The sequence below is a fragment of the Salvia splendens genome, chromosome 5, assembly GCF_004379255.2.
Source record: "Salvia splendens isolate huo1 chromosome 5, SspV2, whole genome shotgun sequence".
NCBI lineage: Eukaryota > Viridiplantae > Streptophyta > Magnoliopsida > Lamiales > Lamiaceae > Salvia > Salvia splendens.
This window is the reverse complement of record NC_056036.1, coordinates 4,656,218-4,671,361: the sequence shown is the minus strand read 5'-3', so window position 1 is coordinate 4,671,361 and position 15,144 is coordinate 4,656,218. Positions and strand designations below refer to the sequence as shown.

Below are 15,144 nucleotides of genomic sequence, written 5' to 3'. Positions count from 1 at the left end.
ATTGGTTGGAGGTTCGAGTAACCACAGTGACGGATAACCCAATAGCAAGACAGTTTGTTTTTCTCGAAGCTCCGATTGGTTGACAATGAAGTCCAACTTAACTGGTTGAGGGTTGAGTGACCATAGTCACGGGATAAATAGATAACCCGATAGCAAGACAGAGTTGTGTCTTTCTCGAATCTCAAACTACTAACTCTCTTGATTTGTACACAATGAATCAAGGATGGCACTTCATATAAATATTCAGGATCAGAATTCGATAAGAACAAAATATTAATCCAGTATTCACCACAAGAACAAAATTGAGAGTGAAAATGCTAACAAGTAGTAGTACAGAATAGACCAATAGATATTCTTCATCAAGATTCTTGCTGCTGCTGCTGCTGCTGCTGTGTTGCATGAAATTTTCTTCCAGCATCCACAGCTTCCCTGCACCACGAGAACACACAATGTCAACCAACCATTTTCCAGGCCATCTTCTCTTGGATCCAAAAAATGCAACATAATGTTCATAAAAAAGTTAAGACCTGAAAGCAGTTACAAGCTCCATATTCTCAGGGTTGAGTGTGACACCATCATAGAATGCATTGGCTGCATCCTCAAATTTCTGCAATATTAAGCATAACAAATGTTACAATGTAAATTTGCAAGACCATTTTTCAATGTGTTGACCGTAGGAATGACACCTCACCTGCAGTAGACGAAGAGCGGCACCCTCACGGTAGCAAGCCTTTGGCCAATCAGGCCTAAGAGCCTTACATGCTCTTGCATCTGCTAAAGCATGCTCCGCTTGTCCAAGACGAAGCCAACAGAGACTTCTATTGGAAAGCAAAGTAGCATCAGTTGGGTCGAAATCAATTGCCTGCAAATTCATTTCAAGAGCAAAAGCCAGTCAGATACTTATGCAAAAAATTTACACATTTACAACCCAAGAGCAAATCTATGATAATCCAACATATGATTCATGCACGCCTAGACTATATATTTAGGTGCGAAACCAGCATTTCATACTATGTTGATAAAACATTTAACATTTAGACTCATGAGGAGGATATTAATGATCAAGTGTTTTATACAGTATAATATTATACACTCATCCTAGGTTAACATGATCGGTTTGATCATTTAAATACTAGCCCTATATTTAATTGGTGATTTATTACTAATAGATATGTAGAATCAGTAGTAGTATGTTTTACTGGAGCAACACCCTCGTGTCACATAGGTATGGATGGACGATAATAGAGATAACCTTGTAAGTTCCTCATCCTATTTTGTTATTGTCAAGCAAGACAACTTAATTAATGGAACACTGAATTATTCATTACATAGCAAACAAAATGAACCTGTGTGTAAGCATCAACTGCTGCCATATAATCTTTCCTCCTGAAAGCATCATCAGCCCTTGCCTTAGCTTCAGCAGCTTTTTTCTTTGCTTCAGCTGACACCTGAGGATTTGAACCAATGATGAGTAAGTCAGTAAAGCTGACTTTGAATATCAGCTATTTAATAAGTATCCAGTGGCATATCCAACAACAGATCTCAACAGCTATGTCCAGTAAGTGTTATTTCGCTGCCATCGACTCTCTCTCAGTAAGATAGTCCAACATCTAATCTGCCAGTTAACTTATCCTATACTTGGTATGATAGAGATTTGCCCCTTGTGGTATTTTTCCACTGTTAGCGAGATGAAATCCTCAAAATCACATTGCTACCCAAGCTGAAGGGACAACAAAATAATGTTTCACCACCACCCCAGTCCAAGACCATGTTAATGAGTAACCATATACACTAACAGATGCAACGCTTGAGGCAAATGATATTCCAGAAAACGAACAAACTAATATACAGTGATACGGATTCTAATTTAGAAAATTTAAGTCGCAAATAAAACAAGAGGAAATACAATCTCACATAAAAAGATGTTGTGTTATCAAGAAATACCTCAGGCAAACTTATCTTGGAAGTTGCAGTATCCTTAAGTCCATTAGATCGTGCAGTTTTTTTATTCTGACCCTGCATTTGTTTAAATAGAAACCACATAAAGCCTAATAAGAAGAAGACATGTAAAACAAGACAAAACCACCCAATGCAGTAGGTTATAGGTTGAAGTAGATGATCTTTTTGCCAAACGCACAACGGAAAAACAGAAAAAAGTACATAAATGCTCCTTCATAGGAATAAAAGAAGCTTATTTCTTAAGAATAACTAGCACAGAATTACCCATAACCTCTACTGTAAAGTTTTCTATGTGGCTTTGACAATAAAAGGCACAGGGATGATATTTAACTGTGGAAAAGGTAAATCATATGGACTGGGTACCTCCTCTTTCCCTGTTTCTTGTTGCATGTGTTTAAGAATTCCATCAATACTCCATTCTGGAATTGATTCAATTGGGGCTGTTACTGGGAGAAGAATTTCAACAGCTACCTTATTTCCTCTTGAAGCTGCTACCTGAACTGGTTTCAAACCATCCTGCAGCAAGGCAAAGCTTAAAGACCAAAGATTTCAATGAAAAGATGACTGTTCAGATTTGCCTTGATTTTCTCCCAAATCCCCTGGTTACAAAGCAACATAACTTGTCCATATATCAGTAAAATGTTTTAAGATATTACATCCATGTGAACTCATCTAGGGTGAAATTAGTTAATAAAAGTTCTTATGATACTCTGACTATACAAGAAGACTATTTTTTGTAGTTGTTGAGAAAACCGAGGCATGTAAAATTTGCTGGCTTTACCTCATCAATGGCATTAGGATCAGCTCCAGCTTGTAATAAGCAGTTTATGATCTCTGGGCTGCCAATATCAGCAGCAATGTGCAAAGGTGTCGCACCACCTGCAGTAAAGTTCACAGTTGCACCTGCCTGTATGATACAACAAAGTATGAATTTTTAGATATGCTTACATTTTGACAACAGAAAATGTATGACCGGGTAGAAAAATGAGATGCAATAGTGTTTCTTATGTGACCAGAGTATGCAAACAAGAAAATCAAGCTCTTGTCAAATTTAGTGCACTTAAGAAATACATTTAGAACATGTTGTAGGCCCCATTGCACTTAAAGTTCTAGAGTTAGTAGAATTTTGTTCAAAATTTGAATACTAAACTTAAATTTGTAGCATTTAATCTAAAATTTAGTTTTAGAATTCAAAATGCACTGAGCTGTAAATTATTCTTTCAAATTTCTATATAAAAGGAGGGGGGGGGGAGGGGTAAACTTAAGGACTTGAATAAGCCAACCAAGCCAAAAGAGCTCAACAAGCCAACAAAATTGAGGCAGAACCCTGTAATTTCCAGGTTAACAGGTTAGCCCATTCCATTACCTATCTAGCAACTCCATAATATAGAGGATAACATGCAAAGCTGTATACTAACAAGATATAAGAGAAAGCATCAAATAATTTTATCACCTTACAACCACGCCAAAAAGTGCTCAGATGCAATGGGGCCAACATATTTGAGGTTAACCAGGTTAGTTAGCCCATCCGGCCATCACCCATTTAACAACTTTAGCAATACAGAGAGGATAGCATGCAAAGCAGTATCCTAACAGTAGAGACCAATTAATTACTTACCTTAATTAATAACTCCAAACATGCCAACGAACCAGCTGCAACAGCTGATAATAAAGGAGTAATATCATCTTCAGTCATAGCATCTGGCTGCAACAAAAGCAGATAAAACCGGTTAAGAACTTTATACTTGGGTATATATCCACCCTCCTCCCTAAAGATTGTTTTGGCGCATTTGAGTGAAATTGCATTAATGATGCAGTTAAAGCACATTCTAGTATTTCTAGGTCATCTTACTAGTGCAGTTTAGGCAGCCATCAGTATGCTAAATCAAGATCGATAATTTCAAAACCCTATGTTGTCACATGATCAGGTGTTGGATAGAAGGAAAACTTAACTTCAAATGACATAAGGGCATATGCACACAAAACCCCAACCCACGCCACAGAAAATAACAAATATTGGTTCTACTTCTATTATTCAAATCTTCAAATATAACTAAAATGTGATAGTTTCTAATTCTATTAATGGTAATTAATCAAGCTAAACCATATTATTCTACAAGGGTTGGATTTAACACTATAAGCTGATGCATCCAATATAACAGCCCAAAGCTTCCACGAACATCTCAGATGATGCAGAGGAAGAAGACAATATATCTACGCTTTTACACCTTTTCTACTGCACAGGATACAAACTATACCAATGTTTTAAATCAATCTTTATCAAAAATAACTGGTTATATCTTGAATTATCTGCCTCTCAGCCAGTAGACCTTGGAGAAATTTTATGACAAAACGGCAGTACCATATGATCTTAAAATGTGTGCAATAAATGCAGACACATTTCACACTGGATAATTAAATTAAACTTTTCGACTTAGTAAAGCAATCAACTTACGTTGGCCTTATGTTCTAGTAGTAATTTGACAGAGTCTTGCTGGCCATGACCGGCAGCCCATATTAGCGGAGTACCAGCATCACTTTGAGAATCAACACTCACATTCTTGGAGAGTAAAAACTTTAGAAGCTCAGTATCTCCTGCAAGCAAAGTTCAAATTCATTCAATTGTTGAGATTTCTTAACAAGAACTGAAAGATAATACAAAGAACAGAACAAGTCCCAAAAATATCTTTAGAAAAAAATGCTCCTAGTTCAAATTCAGAACACACTTAAATATAGTTTGTTTTGATATACACGAGCAAATAATTGCTAACTGATAACAGGAAAAACTACAAATTTTTCCTTTCTAAATAGAAACAAACGGCAGTGATCAACTTATAACAGTGGATCCCTGGGCTGAAATAGATGTCGCACCAAAATCCGAATATCTGGTCCTTGAGCTAACTAGCTAGAATTAATGCAGTTTCCCATAGCTAAAAAGTTTAAGCTTTCTTCTTTGTGATGGGAATATTAACCAAAATAGGCTGATTATGCTACAAAATGGTCAATATGACAGCAATACTATATTTTTCCAGTCGTCAACTAAATGCAGCAGAAAATTGATCATTAGACTGCACTAATGGGGATTAATTAGTTACCAAGGCAGGTGCTATAAGATAAAAACTCGATCTTTGATTAAGTACAAATAGTATTCCCTAATAAATGAACTAATCACCGTTCTCCATAGCCAGGCCTTAAGTCACACTGACAAATCAAGTCCAACTCTTTGTTTGCCATGCCTAAGGCAGGAAAGGAGTAAACAGAATTCAACTTCGCTTCCTAAACGGACGAGAGTATACCTGTTCCAGCAGAATGATGCAGAGCAGTGGTCCCTAAAGCACTTGGTATGGAAGGATCAGCACCATGATCTACGAGGTACTTGGCGAGGGCAGTATGCCCTTGCCGCGCAGCATGCGTTAGAGGAGTATCACCTGAATACCAATTACACAAAGCAAGAAGATGTAATTATCTAACCGCACATTATTAATCAACTGATTGCACATGAACACTAATTTACCATCCTCATCCTGCGTATTGACATCCATCTTCAACTCTTCCAGCAGATATTTGCAAACCTCAGCCTGACCTTCCCTGGCAGCAAAATGCAGTGCCCCTCTCTGATTGGCATCCTTAACATCTGCTACCGTTTGCGCTAACCCCTTCCCACCATCGAGCTGCTTCGCCAATTCTATCAACAGAAAAAATCAAGCTACAGCTGCAGCGTCCAATTTTAAACAAAAAACAATAATTAAAAAAAACGAGGCTTCTTACTTTTGAGGAGGTCTAAATTTCCAGTCTGCGCGGCATTGAGGAAGTGTTGAACTTTTTCCCTCACTGCAATCAAAGCATATGAATTTAATGATTCGGAACTAGGATTGAGAATTCGGTTGGTTACAAAAGAGGAACTTGTGGAAAAAACCTGCTAGAGCATGAGAAGCATCGGGCGCCATGAGTTGATCTCTGGTTTTGGAAAGAGAATTGGAGAAGAAAGATGAAGAAGATTTGAGAGTAGCAAAAAGTGTTTGAATGAGGAGGAAAGGAAAAGAAAAGAAAAGAAAAGAATGCAGGGAACTTTGCAGCAGGGTTTTGGATTCCAGAAAATTCTCGCTTATTCAAATTTGAACCCTTACCTTATTAATAACTAATAAGTGGCAACTGTAGCCCAATAATTTCATAACCTATTTTTTTACGGCCCAGCCCAAATTTGAGACATTTTAGCTATCAAAATTGGATCACAAGATTCACCAAAATTTAATTAAATAAATAAATAATTCCATAATTTAAATTAATATCCATTTTGATATATTCGCTCCCCATTAGATTTTTTGAAAAAAGGAATACAAATATAAATTAGAAACATTAATTTTAAATATTACTATCCACGAAAAATAGTTTCATTTAGCCATTTTGAGATGTCCATAAAAAATAGTCTCATTTCTAATAATGGAAAGTTTTCCGCTTATACTTTATCCACTTTTTCTCCCTATCTCTTTTACTTTACCTACTTTTTCATCATCTCTCTTATTATACCAATTTTTTATTAAAATCCGTGCCGTCTACAAATGAGACCTTTTTTATGGACGGAGGGAGTATTATATTATCAATATTCGCTCCCCATTAGACTTTTTAGCTATCCCATCTCTCCCTGCGACATGGCCACCCCTCCATTGAGGTCACCCTGCCTCTATACACCCCTACGAGCCATGAACCCTCCCTCCCTTGTTGCAAGTCTCCCAATATTGCATTGTACACGAACACGACTTACCACCATCCAAGATGAAAAATACACGGCATGCATATGGAATTTAACACGAGATGTATCGATAAAGAAGCTTATGTGCATCAAAATATCCACTTTATACATTGTGTTTTACTGGCAAACAAAAATATACTACTACTATACTATCAATAATGTAACAAAAATATCCTATAGCTCAATTTCTAGCATTTGTAGTGTCCATGTGGCTGGCGACATGGACATGTGAAAACATGCCTCAGTTTTATCCATGAGTACGTAACCCATAATCAATTGGTCTGAGAATATAGTGAAAAATCAAGAATTATGGTCGAAAAAATAATCGAAGTATGGTAGAAAAAATAATCGTTTCTTTGGCAAACTTGAAATAATCAAGGCTTACAAATAAGTTTTCTAATTAGAACAATTTTATCACTGTTACATGAGGTCGAACATGATAATACAAAGACTAGCATATAATTATAGGACGATTATTTGCAGCATATAAGAATTATATTAGCCATTAGGCCTGCATTGCTATCGTAATTCCTAAATCACAATATTAGCAACGCAGCCCTTTTCCGTCACTCTTCCCCGGCGTGGTTCCACGTTGCCGAGAACGATTGATGCAGCGTTGTAATCATCCACGCTTGCGATTAGACTTACTATCTCGAATCTCTACCATTAGTGGCGATCGGCGGCGAGGCTCAAATTCTGAACCTCCACTGGCAGCGCCTTGAGAGGTAGATTAAATGAGCTCTCTCTCCATCCGTCTCTGGCTAGATATAGTCTAATCCATGCCACAGCCTCTAATGGGGGACTGCATCACTGAACATGCTACCGCCTGCGCCCAATGCCGCAGCTTCGTCTTCACTTGCTGAGGATCATCGCCTGATTTTAATAATTAAACACTCGATTCTCTCAATCAATTTCAAATCTCATGATGAAATTAACCTGGAAACGACGCCGTACCTTTGTTCAAAATTTTCCATGAATCGGAATCCTTCTCGAGAGAGCACGATTGGGGACTCAATGTCGCCGGTGGCGCGGGGGTGGGGCTGGCGAGGGGGCTCGTGAGGTACTGGCGGTTGACGGCGAAGTAGAGATCGAGCGCGGGGATGGTGGTGCACAATCGCTGCCCTTCCTCGGCGTTGAAGCCGAACCCTAGCTCGATACATCCCTTGAGCTCGTTCAGATCCTCGTCCGTCAGATCCTCCTCGCTCCTCCACCGCTCCTGCTGCTGGACCTGGCGGCGGCGGCGCTCCCACGCGATGTTGCGCGGCGCCTCACGCATAGACAGCTGCTTCGTCAGCGTGCACCACAGCGGCGGCGCGTCCTCGCCCTCGGAGACGTAAGACGGAGACGACGACGATGCGGATGACAGAGGTGGCTCGGCTGTTGCCTGGTAATCGCATGGATTTTGCGGATCTCCCATTCGAAATGTAGGTATGAGAATTAGGAAAAAGTTGTAGGATACGAAAGGAAACACCAAATCGATCGATCAGCTGTGCTAGTGTGGTGGTGGCGGCGGCGACCGTGGCGGGAGGGGGGGTGGGGAACCGCCTCGGGCCGCCGTAGAGGTGGTGGTTCTAGCACTGTGTTTATGCGAAGAAGAATTGAAGGATTCTTCTTTGCTAAGGTGTGATTGTCGATTTTGATGGATGAAGATCCGAAGAAGAAGGTTTGAAGAGAGGAGATGAGAGAGGGAGGCCTTTGATCTGTTTCTGCGCTCAACCCTTCCTTTCTAACCGCCATCTTCCTTTGCATAATTGTTTCTTAGAAAATTACGCCAAAATCATATTTCAAAAATTAAATGACTAATAATAAATTATGTTCATTTTTGTGCATACAAATGCGATTTTGAAATAGAACGTAGTAATACATAATAAAGGCTGCATATTTGTGAATTGTATATTTTATATACTTTATTTGTAATGTTTAGATACATTTTTTTATTTTCATTTAACACTATCTTTTGATTTTGTTGCAACGTTGCACAACATATAATTTATTGTTTGTAAACGTGTCATGTATTTACTTGAATGAGAAGTTCGTGAATATGAGTCACATTTGAGTTTGACGCAAATAAAGGAAACCGAGTATGAGTAGAAAATTATTATAGTGTAATGTGAGTCTTATTTTTATATATTAGTTTTATACTTAGTAATAGGTAGTGAGTAGAAATGATCAGTGAAATGTGTAATTTATTTACTATCAATTAGTATACTAAAAGTGAATTGAGACTCCTAAAAGTGAATTGAGACTCTTGTTGGCGGATGGACCAAAATAGTATAACGAGACTCCTAATCGCAGATGGAAGATGTATTTGCTTAACTATTGGCCACCCAAGAAGTATAATAATATTCTTAAATGACGTACGGTCAAGATTATGATTTAGCATAATGCCAAATTAAGGTTTGAATATAAATTCTTAGAACTTCTCAAACATTGCCATTTTAAAGTCAAGAGATGAAGAGTAAAAACCCCATGCAAGTTTAGTGAATTAACCTTTTGCATGTTCAAAATCAACAGTACAAAACCTCTTAAGACATATGCTATCAGTATGAACATTTAGACAAACCACATGGATAGATCAACCATGCTAAAAGTGTGAATGAAACTAGGAAAGAAAAGTGAAAAAAATGATCATATGTTTTGTTGATCTTCATCTTCCTGCTCTTGTGTATCACTCTTAACAGCCCTGCTATTATCACTTGATCTTCGTCCCCCATCGCACTCCTTCCCTTTGGCACGCTCGTTCACTCTTACTTCCCCACAACATGCTTTCCCTGCATCACCGCAGCTCCTCCTCCTCCTCGACAGCTTTGGTGATTTAGGCCGTGTCAGTGGCAGCTGCACGACACTAGTTTCAACTATCAAAGAGAGACATCGAAAAAAGGAATTTCCGAGATTTTCCAAAGTGTTTGTTTGAAACCTTTTTTAGCTCAACCTTAGGGGGAGGCCCTTCACGATAGAAGCTAGGAACTGGATTTGCTTTGTACACCATGGTCTTCCTCAGCTCCTTTATAGCTGCTTCTTCTTCTTCCTAGACAAACATGAATGATTGATTTCTTTGTGGTGTTTCATATTTGAAAGTATGTATACTACTCTACAGTCTACACACCTTTTTTCTAGCTTTGGCTTCGAGTTTCTCTTTCTCCAACGCCTTGTGCCTTTCATCCAGCTTCGCGTAGTACTAAACTTGGCAGGCAATGGAGATTTTAACAACATACACATATCACAAAATATTGTATCGAAAGAAAAAGTTACCTCTTTGCGTTTCTCTAAACGTTCTCCACAGATGAATTTTGGGGCAACGGGAACTGTGGGTTGGAACGTAATAGCCAGCTCTGATGCTGAGGAAGCGTCCTCTTCGTCTGTAACTTCTTCATCCTGCGGTTTTTCTGACATTGTACAAGTGTTTGGCTGCAACGATCAAGAATGATCATCAGAAATGCAGTTCTAAGACTTATGTTACACAAACAAGATCAAACATACAAGATCAGATTTGAGGAGGGCAGTAACTAACCGGCTATTGCTGATCATCAGCACCCGAATCATCGGTCTGATCAGTGCTTACTGTTTTCTCCCCCGTCTCATCAAATTTATTGGTGTTGCTCTTTATGTCTCCTTGCTTATCAGACTCAACTTTTTCAGGTAAAGATTCAACACCGGGTTTCGCTTCAGGCTGTAAGCCGCCTGCAAGGATATTCGTCCATGAAATACAAGTCACACTAGATAGCCATTCTCAATATTCACTATTTTGTTTTGTCCAAAACTAGTGTCATTGAGAGTCAATTAACAGAAAAAAAGGTCTCTCATTATTCTTAAACTGAATTAGGGAGGGTGTCAAAAATTTCATAGACAAACAGCAAATGTATACAATCAGTTATCCTAGTTTCTTTTCAAGCATTTAGGTGTGATTCAAAGATAAAACACCATTTTTTCAAATTACAGAATATGAACCTATAAATCACATTATAAAAACCATAAATATCTTGTATATATTCAAAAAAGAAAAGTAGTGCATTTTTACTAGGGCTAATAAGTATGAACTAGAAATGCAGCAGAAAGGGGAAATCCACAAGGGCAAAATACATACATTCACATATATATATTCATGAAGAAAGATAGATGGAGAAAAAATACACTAACAAATAAAATGAAGATCGAACAGAACAAACACATTTGCAAATACATACAATTGTGATTATAGAAAGAAAAAAAAAATCTTCAACAATTGTGATTTAAAGTTCTTACAAAAATTATGGTCGGAAAGATCTACAAGAAATGGCACCACCACCACCTTCAGCAAACTAACGTGAGCTCAATTCTGTTTCTGTTTAACTAATTTTTTTAGTTTTTTTTTTGGTTGATGTTTTGTTTTCTTGATGGTCCGTTTATGACGGGCTGCTGCTAATTTACTCATGGCTCATCGCTTTTTTATACTCCTACTTAACATTTTTTCATTCACAAATAAAAGTCATTCAAAAATAAAAATATTACGAGATACGATCAAGAATATAATGAGGAAATAAGGTTACAAATCTCATTTTTATCGAGTCGGATTAGATTAGATTAGATGTAGAGATGCATGTTTAAACGGGAATCGGACCAACAATTATGGTTTTAGAATCGTAATTGTCTTCTTTGGCCCAAAATAAGAATTACAAATTACAATAGTAACTTGTGAATTTTACGTGTTTGGTTTGATACCAAGGTTTTGGAACGCAATTTTGGGCCAAAATAAGAAAATAAAAATTAGGAAACAAGGAAAGTCGGGAAAACTAATTTGAGAAATGAAAATAAGGACAAATTGGTATAAGGACATGCCAAAATGACCAAAAACAATTGCCGTTTTAGAACCAATACTAGAATTTCCGGTTACCGATTCAAAACTGGAACTATAAATTTACTTGTTGAACCGATTATGTTCAGTTTCCCTTGAACTCGTGTCGAGCGATTCTAAGATTAAATTAGACGGACCAAATACAACCAAAATTAATAATTTCAAACAAAGCCAAACCTAAAAGTAACTTATATAGGACCTAAAACTTTGGACCAATGATTTTGGCATACTCTCTTAGACCGTCTCAATGTGTGATGACTCCAGGAAAAGGTGTCAATAATCCGCCCAACATTCACATGTTGAATAAGCTTCATCTAAAGGTTGAGACGACATCCAAGTGCAAAACATAGCTCGGATGCATTGAGCCTCTTTTCATAATTAGTTCTGGCAATATCAACTAGTTTCACATGATCTGCAAAAAAAAAGAGAAACTAGTTGATATTGCCAGAACTCACTATGGAAAGAAGCTCAATGCATCCAAGCTATGTTCTGCACTTTGATGCCATCTCAACCCTGAGACGAAGCTTATTCAACGTACGAATGCTAGGCGGATCATTAACACCTTTTCCCTGAAGATGGAGTCATCGCACATTGAGTCGGAACCAGCGCCATCTTGAAGAATCTTCTATTGTTTTCATATTATGATTTTGGGTTCCAAATTCGCCATCGAACATATCAACACTAGGGATGTCAGTGTAGCCCGCAATTCGTGGGCTAGTCCGAATAGCCCGCAAAATTTATAGGGTTAGGGTTGGAAATTTTAATGAGAAATAATGGTCTTGGACTAATTAATGTGCGCATTTTATACTACTAGAAATGAAGTTAGTAGTACAAAATAAAGATTAATTAATAGGTTGCTCAGCTAAGTTAACTAAGTTTGAAATGATTGTAAAGGTTCTTTCCCATTTGATGGTAGTGGCAAAGAGTGCCAAAAAAATGGATTAATAAGAATACTATTAGCTTACGGTTTGATTGCATTTTGATTTGAGTCTCCGGTTTCATTTGATTAACAAATAGGACTGCCAAGGATAAAATGGACTTAAAATCATTTATGGTCAAATTCATTGCTTAAGGGTCAAACCTATGACCCCCCCCCCCCAACTCTACCTATTATCTCAAAAAATAAATAAAATGTGAACCTATAAAATCACAATATATAAACCATAAATAGTGATGTGTATGCACCTATAAATCACAATTAAAAAGCTATAAAATGTGATTTAAAGCTCAAACACCCTTTTTCAAGTTATGGAATATGCACCTATAAATCACAATATATAAACCATAAATAGTCATGTGTATTTTAAAAGGAAAGTGGGGCATTTTTGTTAAGGCCAAGGAGTATGAACTAGAAATGCATACAATCAACACACTTAAAAGGTAGTAGTATTTTTTTTCATTCTAAAATAAAACACTATAATCTTTAATGATAATTATAAAAATCGATTATTTCTGTTTTAACTGGCCAAATAAAATTCAATAACCGTAACGAACCGAATCATCCACGACATTTTTTTTGAAGTCCGCTTTCGGTGGACTGAGTAGATCAATGTCTCCTAATATTTAATTGCATTTTCCATAATTGAAATGAACCACATAAAATTATTGGGTATGAATTTTGATTGGGTTAACGTGCTAAGTAGCACCTCCACCAGTTATTCTTACATATTCTCCTCTATACATAGTTAACCAAATAAAAGTGAGAAAAAAAAGAGAGAAACTGCGCATTATTAGAAGAGGAAATATTGGAATTTGTTAATTGAAGGAAAATGACAATAGAAGGAGAAACTGCAGTTATCAAACAAGCAAGCATTGGCAATATTGGCGATGTCAATATGAATGGCAATGGCAATGGCAATAGCAATGAAAATATCATGAAAAATAGAATTCAGGTGTCCAATACCAAAAAACCACTATTCTTCTATGTCAATCTTGCCAAGGTTATTTCTACCTCTCTCTTTATCCCTCTCTATATATAGTACGGATAAGTACGGATTAAACGAGAGGATTGCTCACACGAGTGACGAAACCACTATAATTAATGATAATAATTAGTGAGGTAATTTAAAATGTAGGAATTAATGTTAAACAAATTTGTGTGTATTTTCATTTTCTTTGTTTTTTTTCCTTCTTGCTATGCAGAGGTACCTACAACAACATCAAGAGATAGAGCTATCAGCTTTGGGCATGGGTAACTAATTACCTAAACATAGTTTACACCAATACTTCATCACAAAATAATACTCTATTGACCTTTCATTATTTTGCTCAAATATTTGATGAATTTTATATAATCAAGTTAATGAAGCTGATGATTATTCATTACAGCCATCACTACAGTTGTGACGATAGCTGAGATTCTAAAAAATAATGGATTTGTTAATGAGAAGAGTAAGTAATAATATTTCATGAAATTAACTTAGTATAAAAATTGAACTCAAATTATGATTGGTGTTTGCTTCAATATTTTAGGTATCTTGACTTCAACGGTCGGAACAAAGGATGTAGCCAAGGGTCGTACAGTTCAGAAAGCTAGGGTGAGTATTATTAGTGGAAATATTCAATTAATATTCGAGAATTAAAATGACTTCACATTTTTACACACAGAACTACGTCGTTTTAGTTGAAATCAAGAAGTCATGCAACACTAATACTTGCTGGAGTCTTCATCGGTTGCAAAATCGGATTAAAGCACGTATTAATTCAGTAACTAACACTCTAACACGTAGATTTAAAGATGGTATGCAAAATCTTAATTTGCCAAAAATTCAACAATTTATAGGCAAACCCTTTAAAATATTACTCTATTTATTCATAAAATATTCACATTCCTTTCTTGTAGTACATGTATTTTAAAACACTAATCAATATTCATGATTTTTAATTATTAATTACTCCCCCCTCCACCATTATGAGTCTCATTTTTTGACGGCACGAGTTTTAAGAAATGTTAAGAAAAGTAGGTAGAAAAAAGTTAGTGGAATATGAGTCTCACTTGTATATATTAATTTTAAATGAAATGTGAGTGAAATGAGTTAGTAGAAGGTGAGACCCTATTACCATTTATGGTAAAAATGAACCGGGACTCCTACACGCCAACTGACTAAAATGAAAAAACGGGACTTCTATTCGCTGGCGGAGGGAGTATGCACTAATTACTTCACTGCTTTTTTTCAAGTGTCGCATTTCAAAATTTGAGAGTAATATTATGATATCCTCCTCGTTCCAAAAATAATAAATAATAACTTTAAAAATAAATATAATAAAATAATAATAATAATAATCATTAAATTAAACAATTGATTCAGAATATAATAAAATTTATGCTACAGATCGAAATTGTGCTAGAGAAGTCCGAGAAATTCGATAGCCTAATGAGTGCATCACAAAATGCAAATGGAAAAGTTGAAAACAAGCAGTGAGATTGAGGAGATGGAGCCCTACTTTTGTAATCTATTATATTTATTGCGATAATTTTACTCCGTATTGTATATCTCAAATCAAAATTATTTTTGACTAATTCATACTTATTTTAGTAGTAGTCATTCTATAAGTTTGTAAGTGAAGTCAAACAAAGCTGGGGCAATGTAATATTTACATCTCA

The 15,144-nt window shown here is 36.6% G+C and overlaps 3 protein-coding genes across 3 annotated transcripts; 1 reads left to right on the top strand and 2 right to left on the bottom strand.

Moving 5' to 3' along the window:
- Nucleotides 1-213: 213 nt before the first annotated feature.
- On the bottom strand, nt 214-8,203 carry LOC121805031 (ankyrin repeat protein nuc-2-like). The gene is made up of 16 exons (XM_042204778.1): nt 7,664-8,203; nt 7,496-7,582; nt 7,371-7,397; nt 5,876-5,953; nt 5,728-5,790; nt 5,474-5,644; nt 5,256-5,387; nt 4,415-4,554; nt 3,578-3,664; nt 2,741-2,866; nt 2,323-2,475; nt 1,945-2,016; nt 1,347-1,448; nt 692-862; nt 528-607; nt 214-429 (listed from the first exon to the last, which is right to left on the bottom strand). The coding sequence occupies exons 1-16, from the start codon at nt 8,124-8,126 to the stop codon at nt 360-362; spliced, it is 2,022 nt and encodes a 673-aa protein (XP_042060712.1). The 5' UTR covers nt 8,127-8,203; the 3' UTR covers nt 214-359.
- Nucleotides 8,204-9,230: 1,027 nt separating this feature from the next.
- LOC121803617 (protein WVD2-like 2) lies at nt 9,231-10,997 on the bottom strand. The gene is made up of 6 exons (XM_042203248.1): nt 10,952-10,997; nt 10,221-10,390; nt 9,962-10,117; nt 9,816-9,887; nt 9,627-9,737; nt 9,231-9,544 (listed from the first exon to the last, which is right to left on the bottom strand). The coding sequence occupies exons 3-6, from the start codon at nt 10,100-10,102 to the stop codon at nt 9,338-9,340; spliced, it is 531 nt and encodes a 176-aa protein (XP_042059182.1). The 5' UTR covers nt 10,103-10,117; nt 10,221-10,390; nt 10,952-10,997; the 3' UTR covers nt 9,231-9,337.
- Nucleotides 10,998-13,309: 2,312 nt separating this feature from the next.
- On the top strand, nt 13,310-14,962 carry LOC121802970 (uncharacterized protein At2g34160-like). Its single transcript, XM_042202667.1, has 5 exons — nt 13,310-13,480; nt 13,683-13,731; nt 13,869-13,931; nt 14,013-14,077; nt 14,873-14,962. The coding sequence occupies exons 1-5, from the start codon at nt 13,310-13,312 to the stop codon at nt 14,960-14,962; spliced, it is 438 nt and encodes a 145-aa protein (XP_042058601.1).
- Nucleotides 14,963-15,144: the final 182 nt, after the last annotated feature.